This window comes from Ammodytes marinus (assembly GCF_949987685.1).
Source record: "Ammodytes marinus genome assembly, chromosome: 6".
In the NCBI taxonomy this organism is placed as follows: domain Eukaryota; kingdom Metazoa; phylum Chordata; class Actinopteri; order Uranoscopiformes; family Ammodytidae; genus Ammodytes; species Ammodytes marinus.
In genome coordinates, this window is record NC_137235.1 from 32611445 (window position 1) to 32634673 (window position 23229).

The 23229-nt window shown below is 41.0% G+C and overlaps 2 protein-coding genes across 3 annotated transcripts; one reads left to right on the forward strand and one right to left on the reverse strand.

Annotated features, from left to right (window-relative positions):
• The first annotated feature begins 416 nt into the window (after positions 1-416).
• bbip1 (BBSome interacting protein 1) lies at positions 417-2223 on the forward strand. The gene is made up of 3 exons (XM_080030170.1): positions 417-483; positions 1210-1274; positions 1781-2223. Exons 2-3 carry the CDS (start codon positions 1229-1231, stop codon positions 1936-1938), a joined length of 204 nt encoding a protein of 67 aa, XP_079886296.1. The 5' UTR covers positions 417-483; positions 1210-1228; the 3' UTR covers positions 1939-2223.
• A 358-nt stretch (positions 2224-2581) lies between these two features.
• pdcd4b (programmed cell death 4b) lies at positions 2582-12303 on the reverse strand. 2 transcript variants are annotated; one of them, XM_080029009.1, is made up of 12 exons: positions 12262-12303; positions 11725-11828; positions 11085-11390; positions 6787-6881; positions 6487-6600; positions 6099-6320; positions 4465-4562; positions 4071-4185; positions 3632-3739; positions 3404-3514; positions 3128-3267; positions 2582-3039 (listed from the first exon to the last, which is right to left on the reverse strand). In XM_080029009.1, exons 2-12 carry the CDS (start codon positions 11765-11767, stop codon positions 2979-2981), a joined length of 1413 nt encoding a protein of 470 aa, XP_079885135.1. In that variant the 5' UTR covers positions 11768-11828; positions 12262-12303; the 3' UTR covers positions 2582-2978. The 2 variants fall into 2 exon arrangements, with proteins under 2 accessions (XP_079885135.1, XP_079885136.1); XM_080029010.1 differs by having other exon boundaries at positions 12208-12290.
• Positions 12304-23229: the final 10926 nt, after the last annotated feature.

Genomic DNA, 23229 nt, shown 5'->3' on the forward strand with positions numbered 1-23229 from the left:
TTAGGCTAATGGCAGCAAAATATTCTGAAAGTTGTAGGCCTATGTATTATGCTAAACTGTTCTGATCAGAGGTGTGTGTTATTGTAGCCTACACTATATTATTCTATTTTGAAAATGTGTTGATGAAACAAAAAAGGATCTTTTTCAATGTTGCAGCTTGGAAATTTAAATGACTTATGATGTTGTTGGACAATTTAATATATGCTAATAACAATAAAATATTTTATGAATTTTCTTTGTGTGTTAGGCTACATTCTATAATGTAGCGTAACTATTAAATGCAGCTGTCAAATAAATGTAAAGGAGTCAAAAGCAAATCAATCATGTCTGAAAGGTAAGAAGAAGAAATATAAAAAGAGCATAACATTGTTACCGCCCGTAGATGTCACTAAAGCGCTGCTAACAAAAATACAGCAAAGACAGGCACGTGACTGGTTATTTGGTTGGCTTGACAACCGCTGTAATCTTCTACTGGTGCTAAAGGTAAAATGATCAACAATTCAATTTTACAGGCAATGTTTTTTTTATCTTATTTAAAATGTCCACAAAGGACAAAGCAAAGATAGTTCTCATCATTGACGTTGTAGTTCGCTAAAAGAGAGATATACTTTCCGCCTATAATGAGTCGTTTAGCGACGCGCTAACCGTAGCTAACGCTAGCTATTACAAGATACGACTCGGACACAACGGCTTAGATGACTTCAACTGTATTATATTACACTAACTAACGTGGTAACACTGCATCACAACCATCCTGTGGAAAATAAGACCAAATACACGCGAAACATGTTGCAGCTAACTAAATCTCAGCACTGACGCTGAACTGATTTTGCATTATGATGTGTCTGCTGTTACCTGTGTTGTACCTTCATTGATGTTCATACTACTGTTATTTGTACTGTCACGGCTACCAAATAAATATAACAGTAGATTTCCATCTCCTATTTTTTACTGAACACACAATAGTATCAGTTTGCAGGTAAATAGGTTCAAACAGAGTTCAAATCCTTGACTGGATGCAATATCTCTCATTTCGCTTGCAACTAACTTCATTTACAATCGAGGAATACCCAACAACATTAATCTCTTCAAATATTTGGCTCATTCTTTTTAAAACAGAGCTGACATTAATTACTTCCCTTCATTCTTTGATTTACTGTCTCCTATTTAAAATGTTAAATGTAATACATTCATATGTTTACCTTTCAGCGTGCATCAAGATATCACAATGCCAGAAGTCAAGTCAATATTTAGAGAAGTTCTGCCTAAACAAGGTTTGTACAGCAGTGTATTCAAACAAAAGGCTGTTTGTGGAGCTCAGGACAACATGTGAACTGTTTAGAAATTTGCAAAAGCTTGCAAAATGAGTCAGTGGGTGCTCTGTGCCACATAGTTTGTCTTTACAGTCCCTCTTACGCCTCAACAGCATTGCCATTGTTGCTGTATAGGCTATAAACAGTTTCATTTGGGTCAGTACTGTAGATCAATAACAATGTTATCCTCTTGTCGTTTAAGTGTGATGCTTTCTAAATGTGTTGAAGCTGTTCAGGAGCACAGCACCAGATTTGTAAAATGTCTTGTATGTAAAATTAAAAATAAATAAAAATAAACACATAACTCTGCTTATGCGCTAGAGGCTTTTTGTAAAAAGACAAGATAGCATCAATCCATTCTATTTTTTTCGTGAGCTTTGCATTTCAGCTAAGATCAGCTGTTGAAATGTGAAAATTATAGTTGAGTTTTTTTTTCTTCCTTAAATACATTTTGGCATCCTCCACAGGGCAACTTTCAATGGAAGATGTCCCTACCATGGTTCTGTGTAAGCCAAAGCTGCTCCCACTCAAATCAGTCACTCTGGAGAGACTGGAGAAGATGCAGATGGAGGCTCAGGAGGCCGTCAAACAGCAGGAGCTGGCGTTAAAGGAGCAGATGCAGTAGAAGCTTGATGGAAGATTCACAAACCCAGTGTTTCCAGGCACTGGTAGAGGCAGTATTCAGTGAAGTACAATGTCAACAAGTTACTGATTTTGGCAAAATAGAGCAGATAAGCTAAGGAAGTGGTGGGAGAGCAGTCCATGTTTTTATTCAAGGGACTGGCTGTTAAGTTGTCAATGATGAAGGATCTGCTGCATGTCATCAGTTGTCCAGTGTGGGCCCTAAGACCTCCGTACTACTTCATTGTTTATATTGTTGTATCTGTGATTTGGCATTAAATGCATGAAAATGTCAGTTAATGTCTTCCTTTTTTTTGTGAATGTAGGGCAGAGAAATTAAAGGGTCAGATCAAAGTTATGTTGCAACATGTCAATATTGTGACATTAAAAAAAACTGATTATCTGATTACGTAATAGTGATTTTAATGAACAAACAAGGCGCAAGAAGCGGTACTCACCATTTTCCCCAGATATAAAAATAATCACCATTTGGTGAAGTTAACTGTTAACAGTATTTTTGCACTGTATTCAGGCCTTCAATAATAACAGTTGTGTAATTTGAATAGGTAAAAAGAAAGACAAGTAAAGCACAGCATAGACACTGCTCTAGTTGGTGGAGTAATTTAACCAAAGCTAACATGCTCCAATTTATTCATTTTGAATACCCTTTTATAAAGCTCTTTACACAAATCAGTCATCTCTGTAGAAACACTGCTTTCTACGAAAAACACAAAAGGAGTGGCAGTGAAATCGAGAAAAAATATTGTACAAAACATGGAATGACACAGGTGTGGCACTTTAAGGGTTAGCTTATGTGAGTGTTCATATTGAAACACCTTGGAGTAAAGTGATCTACTTCAGTTTCAATCAAAAGTGCAGTCTTGTTTTTAGTTTTTTCTACTTTATCTCAATTTCAGAAATGTACATTCATTTGACTGTTAGAAGGGGGAGAAAATTGTAACCCAATTGTTTTTGAAAAATATGCAAGTAAAAAAGTAGTTCCCTCTTCTCTTTCAGGAAATCTGGCACATTAAAAACATCTTCTCAGTAACTTTCAAGCTTGACAACACCTCCATCCCCCTCACTGACGAATCTCTTCCGGCCCCTGAAAAATAAACAAGACATTTACAAACATGATAACAGGGGAACACATCAGCGAAGAGTAAGTGGAAAAACCAGTAGCATGCACTTACCGACAGGGACAGAGATCTCTTAACTTGACACCAATGATTCCCATGCTAAAGCTTGTATCGACCAACTGCTCCAGGATGAAGTATGCACGAGGGACATCAATGTTGATTTCAGAAATGTCCATATACACTCTTTCATAGCCCTAAAAAAGGTGTCGGAGAAAAAAAAAGACAATATAGAAAACCTTATCTTTAAAAAAGGCTAGCAAACAAATGAACTGGACCTGGGTGAAGTTAGTTTGTGTAGTACCATCATTCAAACAGCAGGTGGCACCTTACCCTTGTCATTTGGTCCACAGTGATGACTGAGGAGGCAGACAGTGACTTGAGTAGCTGCAGAACCATTTTGAATGTTTTCTCTCCTTTGGACTCCAACACCATCACCATCGCCTGAAGGAAACAGCACCAATGTACAAAGCATTGTATTTATACTCAATTGCTACTATCTTCTTTACTGTTTTTTGGGCTCCTCAGCCTCAAACTAGAGCAAGATTGTCGTTTTTGTACCTCATAGACAAACTCATGGTGGAAATGGGGAACCTCCAGATCTTTCAGGCATCTTTCAGCCTCCTTGCAGTCACCAGAAAGGATGTACTCCTTCAGTAGCAGGTTCATCTGAAGGGAATAGCAAATGTTCATTATTAGCTTGATTGTTTTAACTACAATCAGTCAAAATTGTAGAAGATCATTGGAATTCTAAGAGTGTTAAGGCTCCCCTCTATCAAGATCAATGTTCTTAGAAAATCCCCTTCTCACAAAAAACAGTAAGTCAGGTACATGGAAACAGTACAACAAACAGTTAATGTAGTACTGTTTGTTCTTGAGAATCTGAGAAACAATTCATAAAAAAGATTTTTTGTAGGAAAACACCAAAAATAATCGATATAGACACTAGACTATTTCTCACAAAGAACAGATTTACTACAGGCATCTGGTGGTAATGTACCTCTTTAATGAGCTGTTTGACTGGTCGCTGGCCCCCTCCTGCCCCCCACTGGTTCTCAATGCGTAGGCCACCCAGGCTCATCTTCAGCAGCACGGCCGCCCGGTCTAGTGAAGCCCTGGACACACACATGCATTACACAAACCTCGAAGAGAAGTTGGGATTCTCCTACATTTCCAACATTCCTTCCTAAAGTGTGACCACTCTTTATAGTATATTTAATGATGTGACTATTATAGATACTAGAAAGCGTATGTTTGATATAACTATACCCTCTTGCCTTTAGCAATGCAAACACTTAAAACCCTGACAGAAAAGAAAAAGGTGTTTCATGATAATAATGTAAAAAGAGGAAGCTGGAAGCACAGCCAGCAGAGTTTGGCCAACGATCACATACCTGATGTGTTCACAGTCGACTTTGCCTTTGTAGCCCTCGATGTAGCTCTGGGACAATATTTGGTCGCTAACAGCTCGTGCAATGAATTGGCCCACCAACTGGGAAATAAAACACAAAAGAGAGGAAAACTTTTATCAGGGACTTTTTCAGGGACTACAGGTGGAAAATAGCAGTTTGCTAAAAACCTGGCACAATGCATCTCTCCTTGCTCTAAACAAGATTAATGTTTCTATTGTACATTGTCCCTGTTCAAATAAAGTTACATTACATCAAACCTTAATCAATTGCATAGCACCATGAGGAACATAATGATTTTTAGACCGGTTGCTAAGTCTGCTCAACACAAAGCAGGTCCCCTTCACTTGTTTTAATGCAGATGGTCAAGGTGGCAGATGGAGACTATTTTTTTTTTTTTTAAATGTTGTAATAGAAATGACTTTGCTACTTTTTTATGGTTAAAAAAAGGAGCAGCAGTGAATAGAATAAGGTTTTTGTTGCATAAGAATACATAACACTTTGTGCATTTAATCCAATCCTGACCAGCAACACTGCTTTTATAAATAATGTACACTACTAGATTACCAATTTTTTTTTAGTCTGAAGAACTGCAGGCTCAACAAAAACACTGACATTACAGATGACTGACAGTGGGCCTCAGGGGCACGTGTGTGTTTGTTTACAGTAGTGTGAGCACATGATTTAGGGAAACGAAAGAGCTGGCTTTGCTGTTCTGGCCTCCACAAAGCCTGCGCTCATCACTGATCATTGTTCCTGTTCAGACGAGAGGCAGCTCCGTCTCATCTGACCCGTGGCTGTGGCTAGACTGGCAGGCACACGAGAAGGGAGAGAGAGAGAGGAGTGTGTGTGTGTGTTTGAAACTGAGAAAGAGAGAGTGAAAGGGGTAGGGAGAAGGAGGTAGGGGCCCATGCAGAGTAATAATGCCCCTCTAAACCCACAGAGAACTGTGCGACTGTGAGAGAAATGAGCAGTGAGCCCCGAGGAGACAGTGAGAGGAGGGGAAGACCGATAACCCTTTGAGCGTCCTTCGCTGAGCTTGCATTTTGCCAGCACAGACAGACAATGGCCAGAGATCTCATGTCTGCGCAGGCTGAAAAGGAAAAGAGCTCAAATACGCACATACCAACGCACGCACGCACGCACGCACGCACGCACGCACGCACGCACGCACACACACACACACACACAGTGTTGTTCCCCTGTGCTTCACCACAGACTGTGTGAAAACTCAAACAAAGAGCATTCTTTATATCTACTGTGTATACTTCAACGTGACTGACAGATAGGAGCCATATGTGAAATTGTCATAGATGCCATTGCTAACAAAAAGTCAATATACCCTTGTACACTAAAGGGAGAAAAAATAAATGACATAGATTCAATGTTGCTCCAGAGATTTTTTTTGTGGTTTGCATCAAATACGGAATTGAGAAAATGACCCAAATCCTAGGTAGTCAGTTCATTCAGATCATTTTGGAATATTACCTACAAACTCACTGACTGAATCTACTACTGTTCAAATACGGTCTTAAGATACACACACGATAAGTTGCTAGTGGAGTGCGCTACAGGTGTACAACCATTTATCCCTAGACCCCTTTTCTAAGCAGACCCACCTGCGGGGCTCCGGGTGTATCCAGGACCAGATCGGGCAGCTCTCGGAGCAGTTTGTCGAAGGAGTTCTCCATGTCACTGCGGGACAGGACGGGCCCGCACAGGTCTGCCAGCAGCCTGGAGGTGAGCTCTCTGTGGCTGGCTTTGGCCTCCAGGGCCATGGACACAGCCAGCGATGGCACCCCGTTTCTCAGGGGCCCCAGGTTGAGTTCTGCCAGCAACTCCTGGATGTGAAGAGGGCCGTCAACTTGGCTATGGGGCTTCATGGATTTGTTCATGTCTTAACTATGTTTTTTATTCTTAAAATACCTGGTAAAGGATGGAATTCTACAGTGAATGTGTATGTGTGCTTCTGATGCGCATTTAGCACAATCTTTTCTGCACACTTACCGCTACTTCATTTGTGTCTCCGTGTTCAAAGTACTCTTGCACTATGGGGGTGACTGTCTTCTCAAAGTCCCTCTCATCCAGCGGAGGGACCACAGCTTCATACACACAGCTTCCCTGTCAAAACACAAACACATTGCAGGTGACTAACAAGACACCAACCTATACAGTAAATAATAACTTGAAGCTTTTGGTTTACATAAACAAACATAGTAATGCTTGGATAACATTACATTTGACTATTGATGGTGCTATTCCAAACCCTCCGTGTCTAATATATCTACACAACACCACAGTCAGTACCTGAGCTTCGTCATAGTTGGGGTCTTTCACGTCTACCTCCTCCGGTCCATAAACTTCACCAGATCGGCCCCACACACCCTTTCCTCCAGCCCCACCTGTGTACAAAGGTCAGCGACAATATTCAACATGACATCTGGCTAAACCATCATCGTGGCAGTAAGTAAAACAAGCTGTGTTAAGTTAAGTAGCAGCTTTTGAGAGCATTATTGATGTCCATGAAATATAATCCCTAAATAACTTACTTTTTTACTGGCCCGGCAGCCAAAAATATAAACTTTTTCTAAATGTCGGGGATACATTATATGTACAATATTTAAGTTCACTAGATTTGTTTGTTCTATTTTGGTTAACGAGATGAACTGTTGATATATTACAAATACAGATGAAATGAAATTGGGCAGGCCTTTTCATTTTCACTTCACCACAACTTGCACTGGATATCATTTGACCGGGCCAGAAGGCCAGGGATTATGTGTTGTACCCTGCCAGAACAGAAACAGAAAGGGGATGCTGATCTATAGCAAGAAAAACATCTTGAATCACAAGGGTTTTTCATTTGTCACATCAAAACTCATGACAACCGTGACATCATTAAGGGGCGTGTCTAAAGCTGTGAAGACGACAAGAACGAGAAGGAAGGAGACGAAGGCAAAGACAATGTCAAGGCAGCAGAAAAAAAGATATTGAAGTGTTCTGCCGAGGAAACTAAATGCTTGGTGGAGATTTGGGCACAAACTGAATTCCAGGAGAACTTAAGAGGGCAGCGTCATAAAGCACAAGACCATGACATAGGGGGGTTAATCTTTGGTTCCACTTAAACTGGTATGAACGCAGGCTGGTTCAGCATAAAGCACCAAGGTTCTCAGACTCCAGAACGACACCAGAGTCCTATGAGTGGGCAGGAAGGTGATTTAACTCTGAACAATACAATAGATTTTAACCAGCAATGCACCACTTGGTCAGGTGTTGAGCACTAGCATGTTTGCTTAAACACTCAAACAATGCAACTGGCCTGTCCAATGTACTTGTGATGTCCATATCAAATAAAATCTAACGCACAACTGTTAAATGTCCGTACCCCCCGAAAAAAAAAAACACAACCATTCTCTACCTGACTTCCTTATCTCATAAAGCACACCTGGCTATAGTTTATTTTTTATTTTTTTAATATATATTTTTTTATTGTCACAGGGCAATTTATAACACCCAAAGGGGGAATCGTTGCATACACTCAGTATATATATGTGTATATATATATGTGTGTATATATACACACACACACACACACACACACACACACACACACACACACACACACACACACACACACACACACACACACACACACACACACACACACACACACACACACACACACACACACACACACACACACACACACACACACACACACACACACACACACACACACACACACACACACACACACACACACACACACACGGCTATAGTTTATAACAACCAGTTAAGATTTCGGAAAGGTCTTGTCCAGCTGTCAACTGAAGTAATGATGTAGCTGTTTTTATAATAATACATCTAATGTTTTATGGATCTTAATCTCTGTGTTATCAGTACCACGCTAAATTCTGGATAATCCCACTACATGTGGCGATCTGAGGTCAGCACTAACAGACTGCAGAAAGTTTAAAGGTCACATATTATGCTAAATGCACTTCTTAAATGTGTTCTAACATATCCATGGGTCCACGATGTGCCTAGAGACTGCCAAAATATTTTAAAAAAATAACAATCTCTCCTTTTCTCACTCTCCCCATTTCTGAAACCCCCACCCCTCCCCCCCAATATACTCCAGTCAGAATTCTCCTCGTTTCTGACCTCACAAACTGGAAAGCCAGAAGCTTCCACTGTGCAGCCCACACCCCTATTTCTTATTGGTCCACAGCCCTGACAGATAGAGGGCGAGGCGTATCTGGCTTCGCTTCCGGACAGGGGGCGGGGGCAGCTCAAAGATTGTATATTTACGAGGGGAGCTGCAGCTCTTTTTAAAAAATAGGCCATTGTGAGATTAGCTGAACATCAGCATAGTACAATAAATTATCTGAAAGTTTTTTTCAGCAAACAATTAAAGAAAAACGTATTAGGGACCACTAAGACCATATAATATGGTGTATAATAGAACCGAAAAGTGTATAATATGGGAGCTTTAAGAAGCCCTGTTCCAAGCAGCTTGCGTCGGATTCTTGGAAACCAGGGGCCTCTATCAACCTCCTATCATTTAAGCCTCCTTTACCCAACCCTAACCTTAACACTAAACGTCATCGGGGTCAAGGAGAGATGAAAAGGTGCTTCCTTTCGAACATAGGAAAAGACACCACTGTTTAAAATTAATTCGACCCCACTTTCCCTAACCGACGCCATTGCGCGACGGCGAGAATTGCTGACTTAAGTCTCTAGCGCGAGACTACACTATTTTCCGAAAATGGACTACAACAAGCGCTCTTTCGATCCATGCGTTCTTGTCATATTGATTCAATCAGGTTGGTTGCCAACAGAGTGAGAATCACTTAGGTCGGACTTGGCCAAGGGGAATATTTAAGGCCACTTGAATCCCAATTCACATGTGTAAAAAAAGAGGCTACACTTATGTTGATGTTGAAATGAACTGCCCCCAGTAGTCTTCGATAAATGTGAAGTTGGCATTTTATTTTCTTATGGTGTAAAATGATGGGCTACAAAAATAACTATTATTATGTTGGTCTTTTATGAGTTCTTTATTATCTTTATGGGGTATTTTGTTTCAGTCGAGTTAAATCTTCCTCTCTTCGCGTCTCTCGTTCATATTTGTGTAGAGTCGGTAAACTCAGTCGGTGGCCTGTTCGTTTAAATCTTGCCGCCATAAAGGATTATGGGGTACCTTTCGTGAAGGTTGGTCAGGAGCAGCCTATGCTAAAGGAGGGTTAAAGGATGCATAGAGGCTCCTTTCCTAAGCATTTTTAGAATTCGAACCTTCTATCCGCCAAGTACTTCCGGGTCATCTCGTTAGGAAAGGAAATTTCCTATGCAAAAAAGAGAATCCGTAGAGGCCCCAAGAGGTCCCACAGAATGTTGCATATGACATGCTACTTTATTTGAGCAGCCCACATTAGTTGCGCTAACGTGTCCCAGTTCAAGCATTAAAATATGGTTTACACACTGCCTTGCTCTCGCCAGAGTTTCAGCACATCCACCGTATTTGCCTTTCAAAAACTGCAATGCTCAGAACAACAGGGCGTGGGAGTTTGTTATGTAACCAGAATAAGGGAACCAGAACTACACAAGCTCCAGTTCAACACCACACTCTCCATGGAAAGAGCAAAGTGACTGTAGCAGTGGTGTGATGCGTCAGAGGCAGGTCAGAGGATTTATCTTTGGCTTGATATACACTGGATAAGGAACCATAATCCAATAGTCACTTTCACAGCTCTATGCCTAATGCTATTATGAGTAAGGTCAAACACAATAATAAAGCTTTATATCTCTGCAGCTATCTGTGTTCAGATGGATAAGATCGTCTTACTTCTGCAACACAAATAGGGGAGAACGGGGTTGGTAGACACACTTTTTACTCAAAGTAAAAATTTGACATGAAAATCACAAAAAGTCCTCTCACCTCAAATTCAGCAGTCTAACTCCAAGGAGGACTACGTAGGTGAATTCTGATCCCAATTCTGGATATTTCGATACCAAAATTTCACAGACAGCACCTTTTGATGTCGAGATATAATGATTGTGACAACCAACTGTGTGACATATAACCCCGTTCTCCCCCACACATTACAAGTCAAACTCTAACACAGGACAAACCAATGTTGCATTAACACTCCAATATTTCCTGTAAAATAATAGCCAGCTGTCTCTGTAGGCACAACAGTCTATCAAGCATTATTTAACATCGAATGGAAATGTCCGAAAAAAGCTCAGTTGAGCAGATGGCAAGAGAAGAAGAGGGTTCTTTTAAACAAGTGTGACCTGCTAAAGATCACTGAGCCATTTGTTTGCATGCTAACTGGTTTATGTACCATGCCAATTGGTTTATGTACCAAATGTACCAATTGGTTTATGGAACCTGCCAGGAACGCCATCAGCTGATGACAACTGCAGGTCACCACTATGCAATAAGGACACCAGAGGTCCTTTAAATCTTTAAACTTTAAATCGCCTAACGACAGGCAAAAGGTTATCCTTTGAAAATGAGATGATATCGTGCTACCTGATAACATAACACTTTCATATAAAAATAAAGAAATATCATTTATTCAAATGTTCAAACTTCTTACCTTTCTTTGGCAGACCTCTGCCCCGGCCCAATCTGGACTTTCTGTCCAGCAGCTTGCTCTTGGGGCTGGTGGGGGCCACCGAGGTTCCCCTGACCACATCCCCGTTATCGCTGAGAGAGTCGCCCCTGCCAGAGTCCCTGGAGGAGTTCTTCCTCAGCCGGCGCTTGGCCTTGGCCTTGAGACGCGCTTCGTGGATGCTGTTGCTAGACGAACACAGCCAGTTACCATTGACCTCATTGTTTGAGATGACCGGTCTGTTGTTGTCTTCGTCTCCAGATGCAAAGGTGTCACTCAGGTCCTCCGCCTCTGTCGGATTACAAGGAGCACAGGTAAAGAGTGAATGCTTCAGGTTGACACACTATGAGCAAGTAGCCTTTATGTGCAGAACATTCATACACGTTTCTCTGTTGTATTCAATCAATCGATTTGGTATTCAATCAATTTTCAATCTGCAGCCATCCACAAAATGTAAAATGAGAAGCAGAATGAAGTCACTGCCAAATTCAGGATCACTGAACCTGCAGGCAGTGCAAGAATATGAGCAACCGACCACTTCCGCAAGAACCACCTCCCTCCCCCCGGCCCCACATCGGATACAGCTGATCAAGCGTTTAAATCGTTGCGAGTGTCTCTCACTTACCGACGGGGTTTGCGTTCAGCCAGGCCTCGCAGTCGGTTGCCATATTTCAGAAACGAAAAGGAATTTGCAGCAGAAAAGCGTGCAAAAAAATGTTCTAATGATTTCTGCAATGTGGAAGAAGGAACAGACAGTTATTACGCGAAGACATGGTGATCAGCGCAGCAGCTTCCCCTCCCCCCTAGTCATTCAAAGTCACACTGTTGGTAAACAATGGCTAACGTTACGTTAGCTTCAGCGTTCACTGGCAAAGGAAATCTGCGTCAAAACACCACAACGCCTAGTTAAACTGCCTTTTAAAACAATTACAATGTTCGAAAATAAAAGCATTGGGTGTTAGCTACAGTTTGGTGAGTCTTTCTCAGGCATCGCATACTCGCCTGTAAACTGTTGTTACAGGCATCAAAGATCAAATCTAAGTGCACACAACCCGCTAGCTCGGTGCACAACTTCGATAAAAATCGTTAAATTTCTTACAACACTGACATGTGTGTCTATCTCCCTTGCTCTGTCGACACAATAACTAATACAATTACTGACCGTATGTTGTGTCCAAGCTTCAAACTCTGAAACGAAGACTGTTGTTTTTGTTTTATCTGCCCAGCAACGCAGGCACGTAGCTCAGTGTTTTTCTTCTCTGATTGGCTGGGGTTTTAGGGTTTTACAGCAAAGGACCAATCAAAACGCAACACGGGATTTTTCTTCTCTCATGTTCCATCATGGGGTCTGTGCACATTTATAAAGTGCTGCCCCCTAGCTTTGGTGTTGCCAAACAGCTCCCATGAAGTAGGCTACGTTACCGTACACAGGTGATAAACTCTTCTATTTAATTAGCCTATGATAGCAATGATTGAATGACAGTTATTAGGCCTATGTCCAAAGAGCGTTAACCACCACGATCAGGGTCCTATTGCATAAAAGTGGAATTAAGATAAAGCCAGCCTTGACAAAGTCTAGCCTCCATGGGCACTTTGGATTAGTCAGTTGCATAAATGCAAAAAGCAGGGGCGTAGCACCAAATTCTGGGCCCCTATACAAAAAGTCCTGATGGGCCCCCTGAAAGGCGGTCTTACAATAGGCCTTCACATGGCTCTCTGAGCCAGACAACTCCACAATATTTCAATTGACGAATGACCAAATCGTTACCTGTACATGAATACAACCCCTGGTCTAATGACTCTTAATAACCATACACACAGTGTTTCTCACAGGAATTTGGGATACTGTGTTAGGGACCCTGGACCTTCTAGAGGGGTCTGGGGGAATGCTCCCCCGGAAGAAAAATTTGAAACTAAAGGCTAAATCAACTGTGTCCTATGTGAGTTATTTAGTAGCCTACTATTTTATGGAATAATTTGGAGACACAGAATTACCAAAAAGCAGAAAGAAAAAATGTACAGGAGTAAAAAATCCAGTCCGTTTTGTGAATTTTTAAATAATCCCAAAGCTCCTTCCGTCTTTGAAGTATTTTTTTTCTTTTTTCTATGGCTCAATATAGGCCCCTGGTCTTTGTGGCACTGAATTATGTTATTTAAAAAATAACCAAAAAATTTACTGGCTCATGATAGGCCCCTGATCTCCTAGCAAGGGTAAGGGGCCTATCATGAGCCAGTCAATTATTTATTTTTTTGGAATGGCATTGTTCGGGGCCTTCGAAGATCGGGGGCCTATATTGAGCTTGTTTAAAAAATATATATTTGGGGAGAACGGGGTAATCTGAGCCACTTTTTACATTTGCTCCCCTCTAAGCGAGCTAAAATGATTTATCACTCAAATTTACACATTTCCCATTAATTCAGGATATTTCCTAGAAATGGGCGTTAGCAGAATTTTTTCAAGACAAAGGGCAGTGAAAATATGATTGTTTTAAAAAAAAGTTGTCATGTGGCTCACTTTACCCCAGCTGTTGGGTAAACTGATCCACTTACTTTTTCCACTCTGAAACTACCATAACAACACATATTGTAACAGTAAGAATCCTGAAAGCTAGCCACACATTCCAGATCTAATGTCGGACTAGTAAAATAATTATGGGGTTTGGTCAATTAAGCAAAGCAAATTTTCTAAACACTTGAAAGTAACTCTGAACAAAATCAAATACAACAATTCAAAAGGTTTTAATGAGATTCAAATGAAAGATAGAACCAGTTAGATTAGAACACAGTCTGGGGGTCAGAACACAGGACCCTTAGAGCCAGCTTGTGTCTGGGGGTCAAAGCATAGGAAAATCAGAACCAGCGAGAACAGCCTGCGACTCAGAACACAGGAAAAGACCCAACTGGATTATGACATCAGCCTGTCATACTCTACAACTAGGCCTACTCTACATTCCAGCCCTGAAGGTTACAGGGAAAGATGAGAAGGTGTGGTTGCCCCAGGTCGTATTCCTGGTGTATTTCCTTGGCATGATGGCTTTTCTACAATGTGTATGACATTAAAATAAAACATATGTCATGTAATATTATATTAAAATATGTTTAAGACTAAACTTAACTTGTGCCTCATGGTGGGGGAAAGTGAGACAGTGGCTCACTTTCCCCCACAGCATTTGGCTCACTTTCCCCCACCACCACAATTTGAGAAAAAACTACCTCTCTTAGCATTTCAGGCTAATCTTTAGCTAATATCATCACATGGTTTTTATATGTTGGTAGTTCATCAACACGTATGATAGAAGTTTTTCTACGTGAATACATTTGCTTTAGCACAACAGTTGATTAAGTTGACAGCAAGAAAATTTACTTTTACATGCAAAATACCTATTTTGGTGAAAAAAACATGCTTACCACAGCACCATGAGGTCCTCTCTTTCAGGGCCATGCGGAAATGAGAGGGGCTTGAAAACATATATCTCACATGACCACAAATGTTTTCCGTTGCCTAGATACAGGGGGTAGCCCACATTACCTGATGCCTCAGATCCCCCCGTTCTCCCCTATACATATTTTTTTTATGGCCCCCACCCCCAAGACTGTCGCACTTGTACCCGCAGTCCGACGGCCCTGATCCTGACTGCACTCTTCTCAACTCTAGAGACATCTCCCCCATTTCTACCTGTAGTGCTGCTGTTGGAGTTGTTTTTATTGCACCATACATACCCTCAAAGCCTGATACAGTGTACTGTTCAGACCTGTGTGCCCAAATCTCAGTCTTGATAGAACCGACTCCTCTCTTCTGCTCTTACCTCCACATCTCATTTCTCCCACTTTCCTTTGGACTCTAGAACCATCATCCATTCCACTCTTCCTCCCACTGCTTTTGCCATCTCCTATTCAGTATTTGCTTAATCATGCCTTTCATTTAAGTTTTACCTATACTTATATAAATTGTGTTTTTTTTTGTAACATATTTTGCAAGCTTATCTGCCATTTCATTTCCTCTTATCCCAATGTGTGCTGGAACCCATAAAAATACAACTATAAAGCCCCATCATTTGAATACGGTACAATGTTTGTTGCACCTTCCAGCTCTGTGGAAGAAGTCAATTATAACTCCAGTGCCTAAAAAGCCCTGTGCCACAGTAAACAACCATTTCCGTCCCGTAGCTCTCACTTCGATTGTTATGAAATGTTTTGAAAAATTTGTTGTGTCACTGCTCAGAAGCTAGATGTGTACCAGTTTGCGTATAAGCAGGAATGCAGTACTGACGATGCAATCCTTTGCACCTTGCACTTTATCTCCAAGCACCTTGAGAACACAAACGCTTATGCTATAATTTTATTTGTTGATTTCAGCTCAGCTTTTAATACAGTGCAAAGTCACATACTCTTAGAGAAGCTCAAAGACATGAGTGTAAACACCACCTTGATCAAATGGTTCTACTCTTTTTTAACGAACAGAACACAGCAAGTGAAGGTCAACAGAACACTGTCAGACACCAAACACTGCAACACAGGAGTCCCACAGGGTTGCGTTTTATCACCAACCCTGTTCACATTGTACACCAATGACTGTAGGACTGTGCACCCTAACAATTATATGGTGAAATTTGCGGACGATACCGTGCTCCTGAGCCTTCTACACAAGGATATGGACCCTTCTGTGTACCAGGATGAGATAGACATATTCATTAAGTGGTGTGATACCAACCATCTTATTCTAAATGTGACCAAAACACAGGAAATGGTTTTGGATCCGAGGAAAGTGACTGACCATGAGCCAGTGGTCATCAAAAATCAGGAAATCACCCAGGTATCCTCATATAAGTATTTAGGGGTTCACATTGACAATCTTCTCTGCTGGAAGACACATATTGACAACCTGTGCAATAGACTGCAACAGAGGCTATTTTTTTGCGAAGACTAAGACTGTACGGCGTAAGCAGCCACATCATGATGATTTTCTACCGTGCCATTGTAGAGAGCATCATTAGATATGGGATCACCTCATGGTTTGGCAACCTAACCGTTAAGCTAAAAAGCAAACGGGCCGGTATGCATAAAACGGCAATGAAAATCGTAGGGAGGAATGAATATGAGCTTATACAGAGCATCTATGAGCAGGCAGTTAGGAAAAAAGCAAAGAAAATAATTTCCAACTCACAACACCCACTCTTCCCTGAATATGAAACCCTGCCATCAGGGAAAAGACTCCGGGTGCCGCTATGTAAATCTAACCGCCTTAAATTGTCATTTGTCCCAGCCTCCATTAAACTGACCAACAATGTGCAATAGAATAATGTGCAATAAATAGGTTAGCACTTTAGCACATAGTACTTTAGCACATAGCACTTTATCCATGAGCTCTAGTGCAATGCACACTGGTACCTTATTTCCATACTGTAGATTTTTTGTATGCTTTACATCAAAGTGCCATTTAAGTACATGAAGCTCCATGTTCTCAATGTTTAAATGTTAGTTTATCTGGTTGTGTTTGTGTCTGTGGTTGTGTTTTTGTTCTGTTGTACTCTGTATGTTTCAGAAAGCAATGATGCACTGTGCCCAAGACCAATTTCCCCACGGGGACAATAAAGTTTAACCTAACCTAACCTAACCTCAATCACAATATCTGGTCTGCTTTCGGAACGGTTGTACTGTAGGCTCTTCAATGCTGAACTGGAATCTGAGCAAATAACTGACCTTAATGGCCTGTTGTCCTCCACCCACTGCACTGCCAACAGTATTGCCAGCAGTTCACATGTACAGTCATATGAAAAAGTTTGGGAACCCCTCTCAGCCGGCATTATAATTGACTCTGCTTTCACACAAAAAAGATAAAAGTGGTAGGTCTTTAATTTACCAGGAACAGCTAAGTACTGGGATGTTTTCCAAACAAAGATTTTTTGAAAAGCAGTATTTAGTTTTATGAAATTAAGTAAAATGTTAAAAACTGGCTGTGCAAAAATATGGGAACCCTTGTGGTCTTGCTGATTTTAATGCATGTAACAACATGTAAAACTGTGGACTTTAAACACAAAATTGGTTGGATTATGTTGTTAAGCCTTGAACCTCATATAAAGGTCTGTTTAATCATGATCAAAGGTATTTTAGGTGCCTAAATGCAAGTTCTACTTCTCTTTGACTCTCTGCAGAAGTGAGACATTATGCGATCATCAAAACAGCTCCCAAAAGATCTTAAAAACAAAGATTATTCATTGTCATGGTTTAGGGGATGCTACAAGAAGCTTTCCCAAAGGTTTCAATTGTCAATTTCTACTTTAAGGAACGTTGTCAGGGAATGGAAGGACACAGGCACAGTTGCAGTTAAACCCAGGTCTAGCAGACCAAGAAAAGTACAAGAGCGGCATATGCGGCGGATTGTGAGAATGGTTGCACACAACCCAAAGATCACCTCCAAAGACCTGCAAGAACATCTGGCTGCAGATTGTGTATCTGTACATGGTTCTACAATTCAGTGCAATTTGCACCAAAACATCTGTATGGCCGGGTGATGAGAAGGAAGCCCTTTCTGCGCCCACGCCACAGATACAGTTGCATGGAGTATGCAAAAGCTCATTTAGACAAGCCAGATTCATATTGGAAGAAAATGCTTTGGACTGATGAGACAAAAATTAAATTATTTGGTCTTTATTAAAAGAAGATGTTTTGGTGCAAATTGCACTGAATTGTTGAACGATGTACAGATGCACCATCTGCAGCCAGATGTTCTTGCAGGTCTTTGGAGGTGATCTGTGGGTTGTGTGCAACCATTCTCACACTCCTCCACCTATGCCGCTCCTGTTTTTTTCTTGGTCTGCCATGCCTGGGTTTAACTGCCACTATGCCTGTGTCCTTCCATTTCCTGACAACGTTCCCTACAGTCGAAATTGACAATTGAAACCTTTGGGAAAGCTTCTTGTAGCCTTCCCCTAAACCATGACAATGAACAATCTTTGTTTTTCAGCTCTTTTTGGAGCTGTTTTGATGATCCCATTCTGTCTCACTTCAGCAGAGAGTCAAAGAGAAGTGCAACTTGTATTTAGGCACCTAAAATAAATGTTCTCATGATTAAACAGACAATTCTATGAGGTTCAAGGCTTAACAACATAATCCAACCAACTTTGTGTTTAAAGTCATCAGTTTTACATGCTGTTACAGGCATTAAAATCAACAAAACCACAAGGGTTCCTATATTTTTGCACAGCCAGTTTTTCACATTTTATTTTATTTCATACAACCAAATACTGCTTTTCAAAAAATCTTTGTTTGGAAAACATCCCAGTACTTAGCTGTTCCTGGTAAATAAAAAGACATACCACTTTTATATTTTTTTTGTGAAAGCAGAGTCAATTATAATGCCGGCTGAGAGGGGTTCCCAAACTTTTTCATATGACTGTATAAACTGATACGTCATTATTAACCCTCTTCCCTACCTTCACTCGAAATTCCGGTACAGTCAAAGCTACCCCTACTTTGTTAACTGAGTCCTTAGACGCATCTGTATACATTTGAACATAGCTATAGAATTTGTCTATGTACTCCTGTATTAATTGTTTATTTCTGTTTTTGTATTCTAATAATGATAAATCCACTGTAGCATCTGGCAAAATCCAAGGTGGAATTATAGGGATAGGTACTGTGGGAACTACGTTTAATTTATCTATTCTAAATTGTACTGCTCTCTGGTTCGCTGTCCATCCAAAACTTTTTGTTTACCTTATCTACTTTTCCAAGAAGGTTTTAAAGTGCTTTGTGCTCCTGAGGTTAATCCAGTAGTTCAAGGACAGCTGCTCTCTTCTCAACTGTGAGCATTTCCCCTATTTCTACCTGTAGTGCTGCTGTTGGAGTTGTTTTTATTGCATCTGTACATACCCTCAGCCTTATCTATTTTTTTAAGAGATGAATTTCTGCTGACCCATACACTACACACCCATAGTCTAACACAGATCTGACTAACCTAGTGTATATAGCCTTTAACGTTCTTCTGTCTGCCCCCCACTCATACCCAACTAAACACCTCATTACATTAAGTATTTTTTTGCACCTGTCCACAACCTTCTTAAAATGTACTGCCCATGTAATCTTCTCATCAAACCATAAACCTAAAAATGTATATTATTTTACTCTCTCCAACTCCTGGTTGTATATTTTTAATTTAACCTCACTCCCACTTTTCTTCCTAGTAAAAAACATTATATTTGTCTTTTCCACTCTGCATGTGACGTCAATCACAATTATACGTTTGCAGAGATTAACCTAGAGTGTGCGCGTGCACATAGACTGATGTGTAGGGGTAGGGGAGAAAATGATAAATGGGATTGGCCCTAATTGGTGTCCTTGATGTAATTGTGCACGTTGTATCCAACGAAAGAATGGGTACAGCAGCTTTTTGGGAAGAAAACGCCCAAATGCTCCAAATAGAGAGACCTCCCTTCTTTCGAAGCGAACATCCAATCCTCTTCCACTTTGATGCACAAGCAACTCTTTAAAAGCTGTCCACAATTCATTACCATCTAACATTATATTACAGCACAGGAATGACTACTCTTTCACGTGCCAGTAACATGCATTTGCAAAAGTGAACTATGCGCTTTTAGACCTCGCAAAAAGCCCTCAATCCTGTATCGTTTTTTTGGTCACAGTAACATCGAAAAGTATCCAAATGATGGCAATCATGAATCATTTTACGACAGCATGCTTGGAGAATCTTCAAGGCAACCGGCTGAGTAAGCAGCTGCCTTTTATTCTACGCGCTTTGCACAATAAGGCCGCAGCCAGCGAAGCTTTGGCGATCTCCGCAGGAGGCGAAGAAGCCATGCCTGAAGGATTGATCAAACTGGCGCAAGTCGGAGAGAAAACCAGAATCAAGGCCCTTAGTGAGATGCCTGGACCTAGCACCGTATCCAATTTGATTGAGTTCTTCTGGAGAGACGGGTTTAGCAGAATTCATGAAATTCAGGTAATCTTCTTGTCTGAAGTTTGTATTTCTTTGGTGCTTCGTCATGTATTGTCTGACAGATGAAATGATCTCTTGTGCTTCCCACCAATGGCATAGAGCCTATATCTTCTCAGCGTCAGCCAATATTGCCACTATGCGTAAAATGGCACAGACCATTGCGTAAAAGCGCAGCAGGGGTTTGACCGCTGGTCAGCTTTCCCCTTCCAGGCAGAGTATGAGTTTTGTAAGTCTTCACGTGAGATACATGAAACACTGACAGTGTAGCAGGCAATGTTCAGAAACGCTTTGATCTCTATCTGTAGACAAAATTATTTTAGTATGTAGTGAGAGAAAATAGAACATGTACTATTCTTGGCCCTATCCTTTTTTCATTGTACATGTTACCACTGGGGTCAATTATAGCAAGGCACAACCTTTCTTTTCATTGCTATGCAGATGATTTGCAAATATACCTGCCAGTGAGGCCAAACAATAACAGTGCACAATGTTTGTTGGATAGTGTTGTCGACATTAAGCAATGGTTGGCCCAAAATTTTCTTGATTTAAATGAGAAAAAAACCGAATGTATCATGTTTGGGGATACTGCGACGGCTGACTTGGGCATCTTGTCCTCAAAAGTGTCTCCAACTGTCAAAAATCTGGGAGTGACCTTAGACAGCTACTTCAGGTTTGATGAACAAATTAGCAATGTTGTTCGAACCAGCTTTTTCCAGCGACGTCTTCTGGCCAAAGTCAAAATGTTTTTAAGCCGATGTGACCTCGAGAGAGCCATCCACGCTCTTATAAGTTCAAGGCTAGACTACTGCAATGCGCTTTATGTTGGCGTCTCCAAGAAGTCGCTAAGTCGCCTGCAACTCGTGCAAAATGCTGCTGCCCGTCTTTTAACCAACACCAACAGACGGCAGCACATCACACCAGTTCTTAACTCCCTTCATTGGCTTCCTGTCCTTTTTAGAATTGATTTTAAACTTTTATTTTTATTTTTTAAAGCTCTTAACGGCCTCGCCCCACCATATTTATTTGAGCTTTTAACCATCCGAAATCCTGGTCGAGTCCTGAGGTCCACCGATCAACTGTTGCTGGAAGTGCCCAGGTCAAGATACACGCACTGGGGTGACCGAGCCTTTTCTGTTGCTGCCCCCAGGCTCTGGAATAAGCTCCCCACTGACATGCGTCTCATTTCTGACCTGGGCCTCTTTAAATCCAGGCTAAAAACCTATTTATTCAGGATGGCTTTTAATACACAGTAGCGTGATGACACTTTGATCTTGATCTTATCTTGTTTTGATCTTGTTTGATTTTGTCTTGTTTGATTTGATCTTATGGTGTTTTATCTTGCTCAATCCTGTAAAGCACTTTGGTACACCGAGAGGACTGTTGTAAAGGGCTGTATAAATAAAGTACATTTACATTTACTGTGTTTAAAGCAAAGAGTTTTATACAATAGCAAGAGCCGCTCCGGAGGATCACTGAGGACAGCATACGCAGAGTATTTTGTCAAGAGTGATATCGTTTGAAAGTATCACATCTTTAAAGCACATTTGCGCCACAGGGGGCAGACATTTGAATGAATCTTTCATCAGCATTTGGAAAGCAATGGCTGTGTTCGGAAAGCCATACTAACGTCCTATTCATACTCATTTTGACTTCAATTTGAGTATGTGACGGTTGGGTATGCGAGTTTGGGTATGCGAGAAATTCTGAACTGAATGAAAACGAGTCGACAACATGAATGAAGTAGATAATTTACAGTGAACACGTCCTCCTCTGATGGAACAGATAGCTGTGTGAAGGTCCGGGTGGGTCAACAGACACTTCATCAAACACAGGCTCAGTCAGGTCACTCACATCTGTAAAACATGGCACATCCAATGTAACATCATGTAGCTGACATGTATCATACATCTGTAGTTATGGCAAAGAAACTGAGGAGATTAGTTTTTTCTTCCATTATAAAATAAGATAGGCTACTAATAAATTCAGTATAGCCATGGCTCAATAAGCAACTAGTTCTGAGTGATACTGTGCTGTTTGGACAGGAAACAAACACCAGCAGAGGCAATTTAGAGTATTCTTGTCTGTATACACATTACACTGGAGATATATACTGCTGCTGCTTGTACTTACATTTCGGACAGATGGTGTCTCAGTCTTCCTGCACACAGTCTCCTCCACAGTCCAGTAAAACGGCTTTAATCACACTTTTAGATTGCCAACATTTGCTACACAGCGTAGGCTAGTGTAGATGGAAAGATAACCTTAATAGCACTGTGAGTCAAAATCATGGCCAAAGTCTGCATAAACAACAAGCCTGTCTGGACGTGTGCATCAATTTTAAGTGTCCTCTGGAAACACTTACGGAAGCACTTCCGTCGTGTTTCGGCCTACTTCCGTTGTGTTTTGGGCTATTTGCAGCGTTTTTCTAAATGCTGCGCATGTGTTGTCAAATTGATGAAGATGTTTTCTTAATTTGCTTGTGTTTTCTCTTCTTGCATGTGTTTTCTGATGTTGCAGTGCTGTGAGCTCTCAGGGCCACCGTACTAATGTCTGTTTTGATGGTTTTTATCATGTTTTATCACACTTATGGATCTGAGATGATGCTAGATAACTCGCTGCTTGAAGACTGCAGTGCATTAATGTGGTGACGTAGGGACGAGCGAGGGGACTGCTAACTGCAGTAACTGACAGGAAGTTAGCTAAAAGAACCATTCCGCTTACAGCACCTTTAAGACATTAATGGCTGTGTGTTGAGTTATTTTGAGGGGACAGTAAATTTACACTGTTATATAAGCTGTACACTGACTACTTTTCATTGTATCAAAGTGTCATTTCTTCAGTGTTGTCCCATGAAAAGATATAATGAAATATTTGAAAAAATGTGAGGGGTGTACTCACTTTTGTGAGATACTGTAGGTGTAAATTAGTAACAGGGGTCATAAGGCACCATTACACCATAGCACGATTTGAACCTGCAATCACATGCAATGTAACAAAATAACTCCATAAATTCTAGCTAGACCATTTACATATCCACTTGCAATGCCTTTGCCATATGGAGTAAGAAACTATATGGAGGGCAAGCAAAAGCTCCACCACCTTCCCCGTACAGCAGCTTTAGCAGCACTAAAGTGCATCTATCCATCCATCCATCCATCCATCCATCCATCCATC

Excerpts from the sequence above, each read along its gene's own strand:
- bbip1 (XM_080030170.1), top strand. The coding sequence starts at position 1,229 with ATGCCAGAAGTCAAGTCAATATTTAGAGAAGTTCTGCCTAAACAAG. Across the intron at positions 1,275-1,780 it reads AGAAGTTCTGCCTAAACAAG|GGCAACTTTCAATGGAAGAT; the intron begins GTTTGTACAGCA and ends CATCCTCCACAG.
- pdcd4b (XM_080029009.1), bottom strand. The coding sequence starts at position 11,767 with ATGGCAACCGACTGCGAGGCCTGGCTGAACGCAAACCCCGTCG. Across the intron at positions 4,186-4,464 it reads GTCGACTGTGAACACATCAG|GGCTTCACTAGACCGGGCGG; the intron begins GTATGTGATCGT and ends GTGTGTGTCCAG. Across the intron at positions 3,740-4,070 it reads TCAAACAGCTCATTAAAGAG|ATGAACCTGCTACTGAAGGA; the intron begins GTACATTACCAC and ends TATTCCCTTCAG.